The sequence below is a fragment of the Lampris incognitus genome, chromosome 2, assembly GCF_029633865.1.
Source record: "Lampris incognitus isolate fLamInc1 chromosome 2, fLamInc1.hap2, whole genome shotgun sequence".
Lineage (NCBI taxonomy): Eukaryota > Metazoa > Chordata > Actinopteri > Lampriformes > Lampridae > Lampris > Lampris incognitus.
The window spans coordinates 131803552-131817607 of NC_079212.1; the positions used below are offsets into that span (position 1 = coordinate 131803552).

The 14056-nt window shown below is 44.1% G+C and overlaps 1 protein-coding gene across 2 annotated transcripts; it reads left to right on the forward strand.

Annotated features, from left to right (window-relative positions):
* Positions 1-5650: 5650 nt before the first annotated feature.
* LOC130108411 (keratin, type II cytoskeletal 8-like) lies at positions 5651-11572 on the forward strand. Of its 2 annotated transcripts, none has more exons than XM_056275326.1 (9): positions 5651-6193; positions 7999-8207; positions 8330-8390; positions 8547-8642; positions 8845-9009; positions 9271-9396; positions 9588-9808; positions 9904-9944; positions 10569-11572. In XM_056275326.1, the coding sequence occupies exons 1-9, from the start codon at positions 5729-5731 to the stop codon at positions 10883-10885; spliced, it is 1701 nt and encodes a 566-aa protein (XP_056131301.1). In that variant the 5' UTR covers positions 5651-5728; the 3' UTR covers positions 10886-11572. The 2 variants fall into 2 exon arrangements, with proteins under 2 accessions (XP_056131301.1, XP_056131300.1); XM_056275325.1 differs by having other exon boundaries at positions 5653-6193; positions 10566-11572.
* The last annotated feature ends 2484 nt before the right edge of the window (positions 11573-14056 follow it).

Below are 14056 nucleotides of genomic sequence, written 5' to 3' on the forward strand. Positions count from 1 at the left end.
CACTGTCATTACACTTGCAAAGACGATCTTTAACAGGTCCTGTGTGCCATTGCGGTTAATGAAAAAAAGGTCAAAGGTTTTGGCAGAACACTGATATCTGATGCTACGCAATAAAGCATGCGTCAGGAGAGACAAGGAAATGAGAGGGATAAAGAGAAGACCTTTAGAGTAATACTACATAATAATTTACGCTCAAATAGTAAGCGTCATTTAATCCTTGGGTTGTAGCGATCCTTTGAAAAAGCTGCAAATGATTGAGTAGCAAAGCAAACCTAGATGCCAGTGAGAGTCAAGAGCTTTACTGCCAGAGGATTTTGTAGGAAACCACATTATTTCCATAAAAAAAAGAAAAGAAAGTATGCTGTGCCCTGGCATGGAAGAGGAGAGGCTCATGTTGAAGCATACTGAGGTAAACAGCTCTGGCCAGAGAGGATTTTCAAACTGGGCCCTAGAGAATAGAATAACAAACCAAATAAAGCACTCGGGGAAAGCTGACAAAGGCTGAAACACCCCTCCGAGTCCCCATATAACCCTGGTCCTTTGCTTTCCCCGATCTTGCCTCGCCTCTATGGCCGATCGAGTTACAGAGCTTTCTCACACTCGCAAATACATCACCCCATCCCTTCAATTCATCGTGTCTTTGCATTCTCAAGTCTTAATTGTGAATTTATTTGTGTTTTTAATCACTTAATTAAAACCAGAAAACTGGTGAAACTATAAAAAAGAAGAAAGCAGTCTAAGTGTTCTTAGCAGCAAGAGAAGTGCTGTAGGACATTCAGATGAAGCGGGCCTCTGATTAAGAGTTGGGCAATCAGATTTTAAAGAGGAACTTGTGATTTCAATCACTGTGACTCATCTCTCATGACTGTGTTTCCATCATCTTGTTTAACTTTGCTGCATCTGTTGCAAACAACAGTTTGTCTTTATTCCTGAAAGCGGCTTGAGGAGCGGTCCAAAACCGAAGGAGAAATGAAGCTAAATCTGCACCGCACACGGATTGGTAGCTTTACAGAGGCACCTCACGGTTTGTGGCTTCTCTAATTGAACAAGAAAAACCATTTTTGTTTTGTCTTTTTTATCATAAAGGTGGCCTGGATTTTCCTCGAGCTTACCCTTGACCCGACAGCGTGTTCACCTATTGAGGAGAGGTACACTTTATGTCAAAGTTAAAACATCGCTCTTTGCCTCGTATGTTGTAATCCAGGTTTTTTAGTTGCCCACCAGCTCTTGAGAAAATCAGGAACAAGAAAAACAAGAGGGAGCGAAGGCAGAGGAGAAGTTGAAGCCTGTGACTCATTGAAATACACAGCAGGAATCTGGGCAGCTGCACCAGGAGCTTATGTGCTTCATGGACCCCGGACAACTGACAGAAAATTAAAGCTCTCAGCTTGATGTTGACTGGGATGAATTTGATCGTGCTCGCCCCCCGCCTTTCTTTCTGCTTTCCATTCAGTCAGGCTAAGCGGGAGTGAGGGCTTGCTCGCACACTCTTATATAGTGGGTGTCAGGAATGAATTTGCATATGTGTGCGTGAGCACGCACATGTGGGTACAAGGAATGCAGGCATCCACATGGATGTCATGCGCTCCCTCCCCTTCACTTGCTCACTTACTCACTTACTTGCTAATCAAAATCACCCACTCGCTCGCTTACTTGTTCACTTGCCCAGTTTTGGTACATAAATGATGGGGGTAAAAAAAAAACTAAAAAAAAAACTCCTTAGGAATATTTCAAGATTTGTCAATATTCATGTTTTACAAGCAGGGGTAAGGCCGTAGATGCTGACATGGGCGAAGTTTGGAGGTCGCACATCAGAGGTTGGTGAAATGTGTCAACTAAGAGCCATTTTCTCCGTGGGATGTCATGTCCATCTATAGCTCATAGACATTCCACAGGTGGCCATAAATCAAGCCATGACACCGATTATCACAGGGAAAAGTCACTTGTCCACCTATGTGTGGTTTTAATTTCCGGTGAAAATGGGAAGATTGAAAAAAAAAAAAGAAGCATGACGAGAGTGCTTGCAAATTCACTTCTCAAGGGCAGATTCTGTTGTTATTGTGGTATTTAAAGTTGGTGAAGTAAAGAGACACATTCTGAAAGTTTGGAGGGGAAATATCTTGTAAATTGCTATTTAGTATGTGTTTGTTTGGAAAAAGAAGAATTTTTTTGGCTACAAAGAAAAAAAAATTGTAAAAAAAAATGGAGCAGCTGAAAGTATATGCAATTGTAAAGAAAAAAGGCGACAAAAAAAAACACATGACACTTCAGGGTGTACTCTTGCCTCTGGTCTTGCAGAAGCTCACCGTGCCATTCCTCCGTCGCAGCTCTCTGGGCTGTAAACATTTATCGAGTCACTAGAGGGCGCACGTCCTAAAGCAAACCAGCCTACCGCGGCGTGAGAGGAGTGGGTGTGGTGGTTCACACACAGCTGCACGAGTTCATCTTTTCCCCTCTCCAGATCTGTTCAATGCATGTACCGTACTAGAGTCTAACGCCGTGCCAGAATCCCTAACTTGGTGTGGACTTTATTCAAGACTGCGTGTTTTGACGCCTCCGTGTGTGAGAAGACCTCACGGGGGCAGCTTTGCAACGGTGCAAACACAATGGCAGGGGGCAACTTTTAGATTTGATTGATTGATTTCACTGATAACCTTTTAAGGTTCGGCTTGGACACCTACGTCTGAAATATTTCGACCTCCTATAGGCAGCGGTGCAGTGTGTGACTGTCACCGAAGGCCGGCTCCTCGCAGTACTCTGCAGCCTGGTCTCCAGACCCAAAGTGAGTTTGCTAGTGAGTCCATGGGCGGTGGAAAATCATAACCAAAGACGCAAATGTGGGCAAAATCCGTGCTATTCTTTAAATTACCTCTTAAACTTGAATAGCTGCATACAGTTAGTTTTTTACTTGATTGACTGTTGCTTTTCTCATCACCCCATTTTATTGTTGCATAACCCCATTTTTAATTCTTAAAAAGTTTATTGTAATCATCTTTCATAGTGCCGTGTCAATATAACACTTTTTAAATGAAGCCGTTTGATACCACCACCCATCTCCGAGGCCTTGAATGTAATCTTGATTTACTCCACATTTTGCTGCTTTCTGCATCCCGTCCTGCTCTTGGCCAACATCTGAGTCATTCTGTCAGTCAAAGTGAAAGAGGTCCGCTTCTTGTCTTCCGTAGTTACTGTATTGTCGTCCTTCCTCGGTCCACCTTTGTTTCAACCCCCCCACCCATAGCATGTACGTGTCTCTCTCAGCACATTCCAGATGTCATGTGTCATATTGCAGCTTCACACAAACCAAACCATCACCGGCCTCTTAAGAGGCTTCGGGCCCGGAGGTCATCCTATTAAATTGTCTTCTGACTCAGCTCCTAATTGAAGAACTCGTGTCAAGAGAAAAGGAAAAGTAAGACAGCTGTAAGTCCTATCGCACACATCAGAGGATTTTTTCTGTGATAGGTGCATCGTTGCATTTATCCAAAGGGGGTACGGTTGCCAAATGATAAGACGTGGTACATTTGTTCATATATGGCTGTTTTGAACCAAGCACAGCAATCCCAGCGTGGTGAGAAAACGTCACCGTGAAAGCCTTGGCCAAGAAAAACATACATCATTCGAGATTGGCTCATAGGCTTAACAGTCACTCCTGGGTTGTTAAGAAAACAGAGCAGTTTCCATGACAGTTTGTATGTAAGCTCCAACCCACAGCTCCACTTGGGCCTTGGGGGACTTCCCATTAACTGGTAACACAATGTAGCATTCAGTTTTTACTTTTTTCCACACACAGACTCCCTCGCAAAAAAAGAAAAAGATATATATATATATATATATATATATATATATATATATATATATATATATATATATATATATTAGGAGGTACCCAGGGAATTATCTTATTAAGACTCCAGCCACAGTGATCTTTCTTGAGATGCCAAGATGATAATTCATAAAACAAAGTTAACATCCACTGTTTGCAAGTTAAATGTTGAGTTTTTTTTTAAACCCATAAATAAGCTTTTCCAAGAGGAGGGTGCGAGCTAAATTGTGCACAGAAGGCAGTAAATTTCACTATGACTTTGCTGAAATCCAACACTTCATTCAAAGTACACTTAGAAAGTACACCTTTCTCTACAGACCTGTGTCGCAACAATTCATGTGTGCATAGGAGAAGAGTTACAGATGCGCACATTTACAGTGTGCACAATGTGTTGTGCAAACCCTCACTCCAAGATGTCAACATATCAGCATCTTGAGCTGCTTTATTGACTTCTATCTATCTATCTATCTATCTATCTATCTATCTATCTATCTATCTATCTATCTATCTATCTATCTATCTATCTATCTATCTATCTATCTATCTATCTATCTATCTATCTATCTATCTATCTATCTATCTATCTATCTATCTATCTATCTATCTATCTATCTATCTATCTATCTATCTATCTATCTATCTATCTATCTATCTATCTATCTATCTATCTATGCTTACTGTCAGTATGGGACAGATGGAGATGAGAGCTTTATATGCTGGGAAAGAATTTGAAGACGGGGTGGGGTTAAGAATTCTCTCCACACAGCAGAGGGGACTAAAAAGACAGGCATTGTTTGCTTTGCACTTTGCTGATATGGTTGGAATGTCGATCAGTAGATTATCTATCTACAGTCCCCTCGCTATTCTGACTAAAGGAGTGTGCACGTAATACAAGGTGTGGTGGTCCATGAGTGCAATATTCTGCATCCAGTATACATCATGCATCTGTGCATTTACTAATAGCTGTCCCTGCGGAAGTCTCAGACATCCGTCAGACGGGGATGGATGATGTGCTTTTTGATATCTTTCCTGTTGGTATTATGACCAGAGAGCCGATTGCAACGTATCTGCATAAATGATTCGGTGGAACATTTAACTTAAAGAGAAGCACGAAGCCTGATTCTGCCACAGTTATGAGAGACATGCAGCAAACACGTAAAGCATAGTATCTCATTCTTACCATAATTTACTTTGCAATATGTCAAGCCCATGAAAACTGCCGGAAAGGTCATAAAACCATCCGCTTGTTTATCATATCCAAGGTTTGACCATAACATCTGATATTGTATAAATATCTGTGGGTGGGTGTGGGTGGGTGTGTGTGTGTGCTCGCGCATCTGTGTATGTAAATAGTATGTGTGTAGAGAACGAAAAAAATAAACAACCCCTCACGAGAGTTCCTCTAGATGCATTGCTTGTAATGTAAAAATAGATATGGAAGATTAATCTCTGTGATTACGCTATAAACACAACTTAGTGCTCCAAGTTGTGAACGACAGCTTGGTGCTCCAAGTTCTGTAAGACCGGCTCAAAAAACCAAAAGAAACCCAAAAACCGACGCTCTAGGTAGACAATACAACCAGTTTCCACTCGAGTTTTATAGAAACTGGCAAGGAGGCTATTATGTAAGATTTGTGCTCCCTCCAGTGCACTCCGTGTGCCGTAAATGTGTAACATGATGCTATTTTTTCCCCTAGCATTCCCCCCCATCTCTCTCTCTGCCTCTCTCCCCCCTATCCTTCACACCCCTGGTGAGGATACTGGCCAATCACATCTCGACAGGGTCCCTCCCCTACTCAGATAAATACAGCTGTGAACCAGGGAGGCTCTATCTGCCCGACTCTCTCTCGCAGCAGAGTGTCTCAGCCCCCCCACACTCAGTTATAGAAACCCTCTGTGACCATGTCTGTTAGAGCCTTGAAGACCACCACCTACTCCACTGTATCCTCTTCTGCGGGTGTGGGCCCAGGCCAAGGCTTCAGCAGCCGCTCCTTCTCTGGCTACGGCGGCCATGGCATGGGTGGTGCCCGGCAGAGCTACGCTGTCCGCTCCTCCTATGGGGGTGTGGGCACCAGCGCTGCTGGCATGGGTGTAGGGGGTTTCAAGGTGGCTGGTGGGTACGTGGCTGGAGGGTCTGGCCAAAGAGGGGGCGCAGCAGAGTTTGGCTACATGGGTCTCGGCGGAGGCATCGGTGTCGGGGGCGGCATGGCCAGTGGTCTGTCGGCCCCCATAACGGCGGTGACAGTGAACAAGAGCCTCTTGGCACCCCTTAACCTGGACATTGACCCCACCATCCATGGTGTTCGCACACAGGAGAAGGAGCAGATCAAGACCCTCAATAACCGCTTCGCCTCCTTCATTGACAAGGTCAGTCGGTTATTTAGTTTGAGGCTACTATGTTGTGTTAGTGTGTTGCATGACCATAAAGACACATGTAACTTTCACAGAAACTTACTGTAATACAAACCAAACAGTTTCAGGCTCACAGAAGTTCCCCTTCCATAGGTGACATCCTTGAAACATGACAAACATAAATTGGCATAGTATGTTGTCCAAAGCCTACATGGGGGCTCTGGGCAGGATATTGGCTGCTTTTGGTGGTGGCTTGGCTGGCTTTGTTTGCAATACCAGGTGAAAAAGCAACGTCGAACCCGTAATATTCTGGTACTTAGTGGCTATGGGGCGTAGACGGTGTGCCAAGTATCTGCCGTGTTTTTAATCAAAGCTTGACTGTTATGTACCCCCCTCCAAACACCCACCACCCTCCTTCCCCGTGCACGGACACAAAGGAGGGTGTGGCAGGGGCAAGGCTTTGCCCAAAGCAAGGCACACATCTTAAACGGATTGATTCTATACAGTATGAACATCTACACAAGAACAGCATGTTCAGTGGACACTGGCAACTTTATTTAGCTGTAAAATTAGTTTTGATGAGTTTTTTTTTTTTTGTCTAGCCTGTGAAGATGAGTCACCTTACTGTTACACATATATGATCAAGCAGAGATACCTGCATAGTATATGAAACAGGCATTGCATCAATAAATGGGCAAACGGCAGTATTGTCTGTTATCTCCTATTGACAAAATTCCTTAGTTATCTTTCAGTACCACCTTAAAGGGGCCCCCGTTTAGGGGGGCACCTAAGGAGGAATGTCAGATACAGGTTTAAGCCACTACTCAATCAGAGGGAGTCATATAGTTTTGAAGTGAAGTGTTGCACCCAGCCCCTCATGTACACACCTTTAAATTTCAATGCACACATGTCCACAAGCATATATATATATATATATATATATATATATATATATATATATATATATGTGTGTGTGTGTGTGTGTGTGTGTGTGTGTGTGTGTGTGTGTGTGTGTGCGTGTGTGTGTGTATATGTATATACGTATATATATATATATATGTATATGTGTATATATGTATATATATGTATATATATGCACACACACACACAAGCAAAAAAGCATGTGTTCACCCCCCCCACCCGCCCCACTCACACACTCACACACACACACCCACACGTACCGGCAGACCAGTGTGTTTCTTAGGCTCATGTTTGCTGTATGGGTTAAGGACCCCACCCGGGGATAGGCGACAGAACAGCGAAGTTGTAAAGGCCTTGTGTCATGATAAGGAAACAGTGCCACTTTGTGTTGAAACACAGCAAATATGGGCGGATGAGTGAACAGTAATTGATGTGACATTTTGAGTGGGCTGGGGGAGGAATAGTTTCAATCCATCATTTGTCTCTTGATTGATCGTCATGTGTTTCTTTGTTAATCCCCCAAAACAGTGAATCTATTGATATATGTCCAACCATGCAGTTACTCACGTCTGCCTTCCACTCATCCGTTCTCTGTCCCTGTCAAGCCTGTATAAAAGAGTAAAATGAACTCACCAAACTACCCATATTTGAAGATATGCCATGGTCAAACACACAAATGGTGTCAAATTATAGGTGTCAGTAACAAAAACAACAATCTTCAGGATTGCAGCTTTGCTTCAGTATCGCCCTGCCTGGTCACATTCATCTGTGAATACATCCTCCCAATCTGAAAGTCAACTGTTGCTATCAGTCCACTCGATGCATTTAAACAACACAGCTGTATATTTGGCTGGCTCTGATCCACCGTTTTCGTTTACTTTCATTCTGTGTGGTCCCAGGTTCGCTTCTTGGAGCAGCAGAACAAAATGCTTGAGACAAAGTGGAGCCTCCTGCAGAGCCAGACCACCACCATCTCCAACACCGATGCCATGTTCGAGGCCTACATCGCCAGCCTACGTAAGCAGCTGGACAACCTCGGTCACGAAAAGGTCAGGCTGGAGTCAGACCTGCACAACATGAAGGGCCTGGTCGAGGACTTCAAAAAGAAGTGAGTTAGGGAAATTGGCTGAAACTAAATAAATGTATTGTCCCCGGCACGTTTCTGTTTTGATTCACTTCGGGTATTGAGAAAGACAGCAGAAATATTCATTCCTATTACTTTTTGTTTAGGTACGAAGATGAGATAAACAAGCGCAACGAGTGTGAGAACAACTTCGTCCTCCTCAAGAAGGTCTGTTCAGTCTGCAAACAAATTCATTCAAAACTGTCATCAGACTCAAAGCAGGAGTCCAAAAAAAACCAAAAACAAAATGGTCAGAGCCCCATGCTAGACCGACATATAACAATAAATGAATATACTGAATGCTACCTTTTTGTCCCCCTGTAGGACACAGATGCAGCCTACATGATGAAAGTGGAGCTGGAGGGCAAGCTGGATAGCCTTTCTGACGAGATTGACTTCCTGCGGCAGATCTATGATGCTGTACAAGATTCCTCACAATGTCCCTATTGTTATTTTTCCGTGACATTCTATCGCTAGCTAGATTTGGCATTTCTTTTCCTAATTCAAAGGGTCAGGTTTGCCCCCCTTTTTTTTGCTGTTTTTTTTTTTGCATGGGTCAAACTTATCGCTCCAAGTATATTTATGATGTTCACACATTTTTTGCTGCTGTTATTTCTCATAGGAGCTCCGTGAGCTGCAGGCTCAAATCAAAGACACGTCTGTTGTTGTAGAGATGGACAACAGCCGGAGCCTGGACATGGATGCTATTGTGGCTGAAGTACGTGCCCAGTACGAGGACATTGCCAACCGCAGCAGAGCCGAGGCTGAGACATGGTACCAGAGTAAGGTGAGACTGCTCTTACCGGTAGATATTAAACCCTACAAGCGATGCACAATTTCCTTTTTTGGGGTTGGTTGGTTGGTTGGTTTGGTGTCAGCGGTTCTCTGTATTCATGTATTTGAAACAGCAATACTCAAAATGATATAAAAGCATGAAGTCGCTGCACAAACCAGCCACCACAGGACTGTGAAAACATGCTAACGTCGCTGAGTTTACTTTTGATGATGTGGTTATGTGTGTGTTTTTTTTTTGCCATGGCTGCAAAAGTTTGAGGAGATGCAGCAGTCAGCAGGTAGATATGGAGATGATGTAAAGGCATCCAAGGCTGAAATCGCTGACCTGAACCGCAAGATAATGAGGATCCAGTCTGAGATTGACATCATGAAATCTCAGGTGAGGCCCGTCTCTGAATATTTGGTGTGTGCCGCAGGTTGTTGTCGTTCATATCAATAAATTCAATGGAGTTAACGGTACTGCAGTTCAGTGCCCTTGACTGTTTTTTTTTATATAGGCTTCTGCTTGCTGTCACCATTTGACTAAACAAACCCCAACCTATGCATGCCCCCTGTCTTCTCCACTCTTAGCGAAACAATTTGGAGAATCAGATCGCCGAGGTCGAGGAGCGTGGTGAGTTGGCCGTAAAGGACGCCAGGCTCCGTGTCAGGGATCTGGAGGAGGCTCTCCAGAGAGCCAAGCAGGACATGACACTGCAAGTCCGCGAGTACCAGGAGCTGATGAATGTGAAGCTGGCCTTGGACATAGAGATCGCCACATACAGGAAACTTCTAGAGGGAGAGGAGGACAGGTGAGATTTTAGGGAGAGTTGCGCACTAGCCTGTGATAAGAAACATTAATTCAAGCAATTTTACTCAACTTTTCTTTTACCACTTTTATTTGCAGGTTGGCCACTGGAATCAAGACCAATATTACCAAACAGACTTGTGAGTTACCCACTGCAAAACATTTAACTATCTGAACCGGTTTAAACTCTTCTCACTGATTATTTATCAGCCTCAGTTTAATGTGGATGCCTCTATATGGCCGACATCAGCAAATGAGACCATCAGCAAGAAGATATAGATATATAATTATACCAATCGCTTGTCTCTGGGTTGGATTCTCCACAAAATCTGACAAAATTATTTACGGCACACAGACGGGATGCATAGCCACAACTGGAGATACCTCATGGCTGTATATCTTGCAGACATCTGTTTTTCCAAAGCACCCCATATATCGCTCACTCCTCTCTTCAAAAAAGAATTTTTTTTTAAATTGCACAAGCTACCAGAGGGTGAGTGCAGATCTTTGAGACGAGTGGCAACGCTTACTAAGAATATGGTCGTTCTTCAAAGAAACACTACCAGTTTTTTCCACAGGGATGCGCAAAGTCAACAAAAATGAAAAACTGCTTGTAGCACCTTTAAGTACTTTGTTTTTTAAAAAAAAATATATAATAGGGTCTTGTTTTTCTTACATGTTTCTGGAACTAATGCAATAAAAGTATTTCTTGTTTTTGTCCACAATTCCCATGCACTGACCTCTTCAATCTGAATTCACAGCAGTGAACTACAATGCCTACGGTCTGGAGAGTGCTCGCATGGCATCCTCTGTCAGCTCCTCTTATGGGGGAATCATAGCGAGCAGCACTTCCATCAGCGGGCAAGAGGAGGCAGTGAAGATTGACGAGGCCAGCACCAGCGCCACCACTGCCACCACCAATTTCACCGAGACTGAAACCGTTGCTGTCAAAACCACAGAGGAAGAGGAGCCACAGGTGGCCTCCGAGCAGACATCCACCGTGGCCGAGGAAGAGGAGCAAGCAAAGGAGCAGGCAATGGAGCAAGAGCAGGCGGAGGTTCAGGCCGTGGCCGAAGAGTGAATTTCGCTCCCTGATGCACTGATGGTTAATTGATGGTTTTAGCTTTGCCTTTCAGATCTAGGTACCACAAAAAAAAAACTAGCAGGTTAAAAGACCCCACGCAAAGATTTTTTTCCTTGCTCTTCATTCAACGTTTTGGATTTAATTAAGGTTAATTACACCATTAACTCCATCACCAAACAACTGATGTGATGAACACAGAAATTTGGGAGACATTCCCTTAGGGTATTAGAAAGCAATAGGCAAATTGATCATTCACTGTCAACTGTAGTAGTCTCATTCACTGCCAAAGGTTATTAAAGGCCACGATTGTCACCAGTCCACCTGTTCAGCCAACAGGTGGCACTGTAGTAAGGGTTTTCAACAAAAAAAGATCACTGAGGCTCCAAGGCCTTTGCAAAGCACTGCTGTTATTATTTTGCAAGTACGGGCCAACTTGATGGTCATAGCACCTTGACATATCGTTGTTAATGAAATTCTTTTACGATTTGTGGAGCAATTGGGAAGATAGTGAGTCATTACTATGCGAAGCCTACTGTGCCAAAAGTCTAACAGCTGGGTGTTACTGGCAAATTCTCCCGAGTCCCCGTGCGCACCTTCAACTGTGAAAAAGCTTATGCTCAGGCAGACTGATGCTGGCAACAACTGCTGTTCTCTTGCTCAAGAATAAAGCTCCTCCAAACCCTATCAATGAACGGTCTTCTGTCATATTTTGATTAAAATGAGCAAATCTTACGTTCTCAGGCTGAATCAGTTTAACATATACGAAAACTGAAAAGACACGCAGAAATATATGCAGAGATAGAATAATGTGCCTTTAATAGTTAATACAGTGTTGCACTCAGACACTTCCATAGAAAACCGTCAACACTGAAAATGTCCCTCAGTTTTGTGTTGACGTAGGTCAAGGGTGGAGGGTGTCGTATCTGCTACACTGTCGTGTACTGTTGCATATGTTGCACTGGTTGTAGAGCCCTTCTGGGCTACCTTGTGAATTTGGGCTATACAAATAAACTTGACTTGACATGTACATTTACAATGAGTTAAGCCAAGTGCAACTTCCCTCTACATCTCTCTGCAGGTCCTGTCCTGCCCTGGTTTTACACTAGAGGTGACTTACAGCTAGCTCGCTGACTGCTAACGTGTGGGTACAAGGCCATGTCCATAACTTCCACTATTACAAAAGCAATTGAAGGTCATGCATTCCAGCATAATGCCAGTGAATATCGCATTCTCAGTACTTAATTGTCAGCTGCAGTTGTTTAACACACACCGAGACCTCCCAAAAACATCATCGGATCGGAAATCATGCACAGCTAAAACTGATCAGAAGTACAATTTTAATAATGAGCAGAGATTGGGTGATGCAATGCTGCACAGTAAAACCACAAGACTATGGTTGCAGGCAGCATTCAAACACCTGTGTGTGTGTGTGTGTGTGTGTGTGTGTGTGTGTGTGTGTGTGTGTGTGTGTGTGTGTGTGTGTGTGTGTGTGTGTGTGTGTGTGTGTGTGTGTGTGTGTGTGTTTGCTTAGGGCAAGGACAGTCACACAAAATTGTGATTAGACACATGTAATTTACCTGATGAATCATGTGTTTTTCTTCTACACAGTTGGATTTCATAAAGGAGGTTTTGAGCTTTGCAGAGAAACAGGTTTGAACGTGAAATCATGGGGGTGGTACAGAACCTCGGGCAATCATTGCTTACACAGTTCAACACACAAAATCCCACAACCCACCCACCCACCATCTTAGAAAGCTAAGAGAGCGCCTCAATGGCTGCTGACAGACTCTTGTCTCCTGGTATGCTGCATGCTTTAACAGGTAGGATCATTTTTGCACTTAAGGGGTCAATCAGTGCTCTGTGCTGCAAAATGCAACAAAAAACAACAACAACAACAACAATAAAGAAATGATTTTTTTGTACTGTTGTACAATAAAGCGGTGATCCACATAGTGCACACCGGTCTGGGGATGATTTAGCAATGAGTTGCTGTTGCACAACGATTTGGCTCAGCAGCCCTGCACGTCGTCTGCCCTTACACATTTCAGAGGAGAGAAGATAATCTAATACACAATCTGTTTGTGTTTCTTCTAAATCCTGTCTCTCAAGAGCAACTGGCAGAGGTTTGTATTTTCTGCCAGACGTGGATGACGGGGCCTCGTCCGCTATCAGTCAGAATAACATGCCTAAAATAACTAAGCTGGGGATGAAGGCGAAATAAATCTTCCAATGAAAAACAAACCAGGCACCTTTTTTCATTCACCACCTACCTCCAAACTGTTGGCTGTAGCTACTCAAAAAAAAAAGAGCTCTCAAGTTGTAGCCTCCTTTAATTAAAGACGTTCACACAAGTATTGGCTGCAGACTGCCACTAAAGCCACAACAACTGATACCAAAACAGCTTTCCAACTCCCCACCCTTCGGAGAGTGTACTTTTGGTCGAGATGACTCACAAATGTATGTGCATTGTTATGGCACGTCGGATGTAACTTGACTTACTCCAGTTACTCCCCCCCTTTAAGCCAAACTAGGGCTGAAGTTCTTAAGAGCATAAGGGCAAATCTCATTACACATATCAGGTCATGCAGGATTGCAAAATCTAGAAAAGTGTTGGCTTGTTGATGGGGCAGATTGGGCGGCACAGTGGTGCAGTGGTTAGCGTGGTCACCTCACAGCAAGAAGGTCCTGGGTTGGAGCCCCGGAATCGTCCAACTTTGGGGGTCATCCTCTTTTATTTTGGGGGGGGGGGATTTTCCTCCTTATTCGCCCCAATTGTACTTGGCCAATTACCCTACTCTTCCGAGCCTCTGCCAATCCAGGGAGGGCTGCAGACTACCACATGCCTCCTCCGATACATGTGGAGTTGCCAGAGGCTTCTTTTCACCTGACAGTGAGGAGTTTTGCCAGGGGGACGTAGCGCGTGGGAGGATCACACTATTCCCCCCAGTTCCCCCTCCCCCCTTGAACAGGCGCCCTGACCGACCAGAGGAGGTGCTAGCGTGGCGACCAGGACACATACCCACATCCGCTTCCCACCTGCAGATTCGGCCAATTGTGTCTGTAGGGACGCCCAAACAAGCGGAGGTAACACGGGGATTCGAACCGACGAGCCCCTTGTTGGTAGGCAATGGAATAGACCGCCAAGCCACCCAGACGCCCTCGTCACGG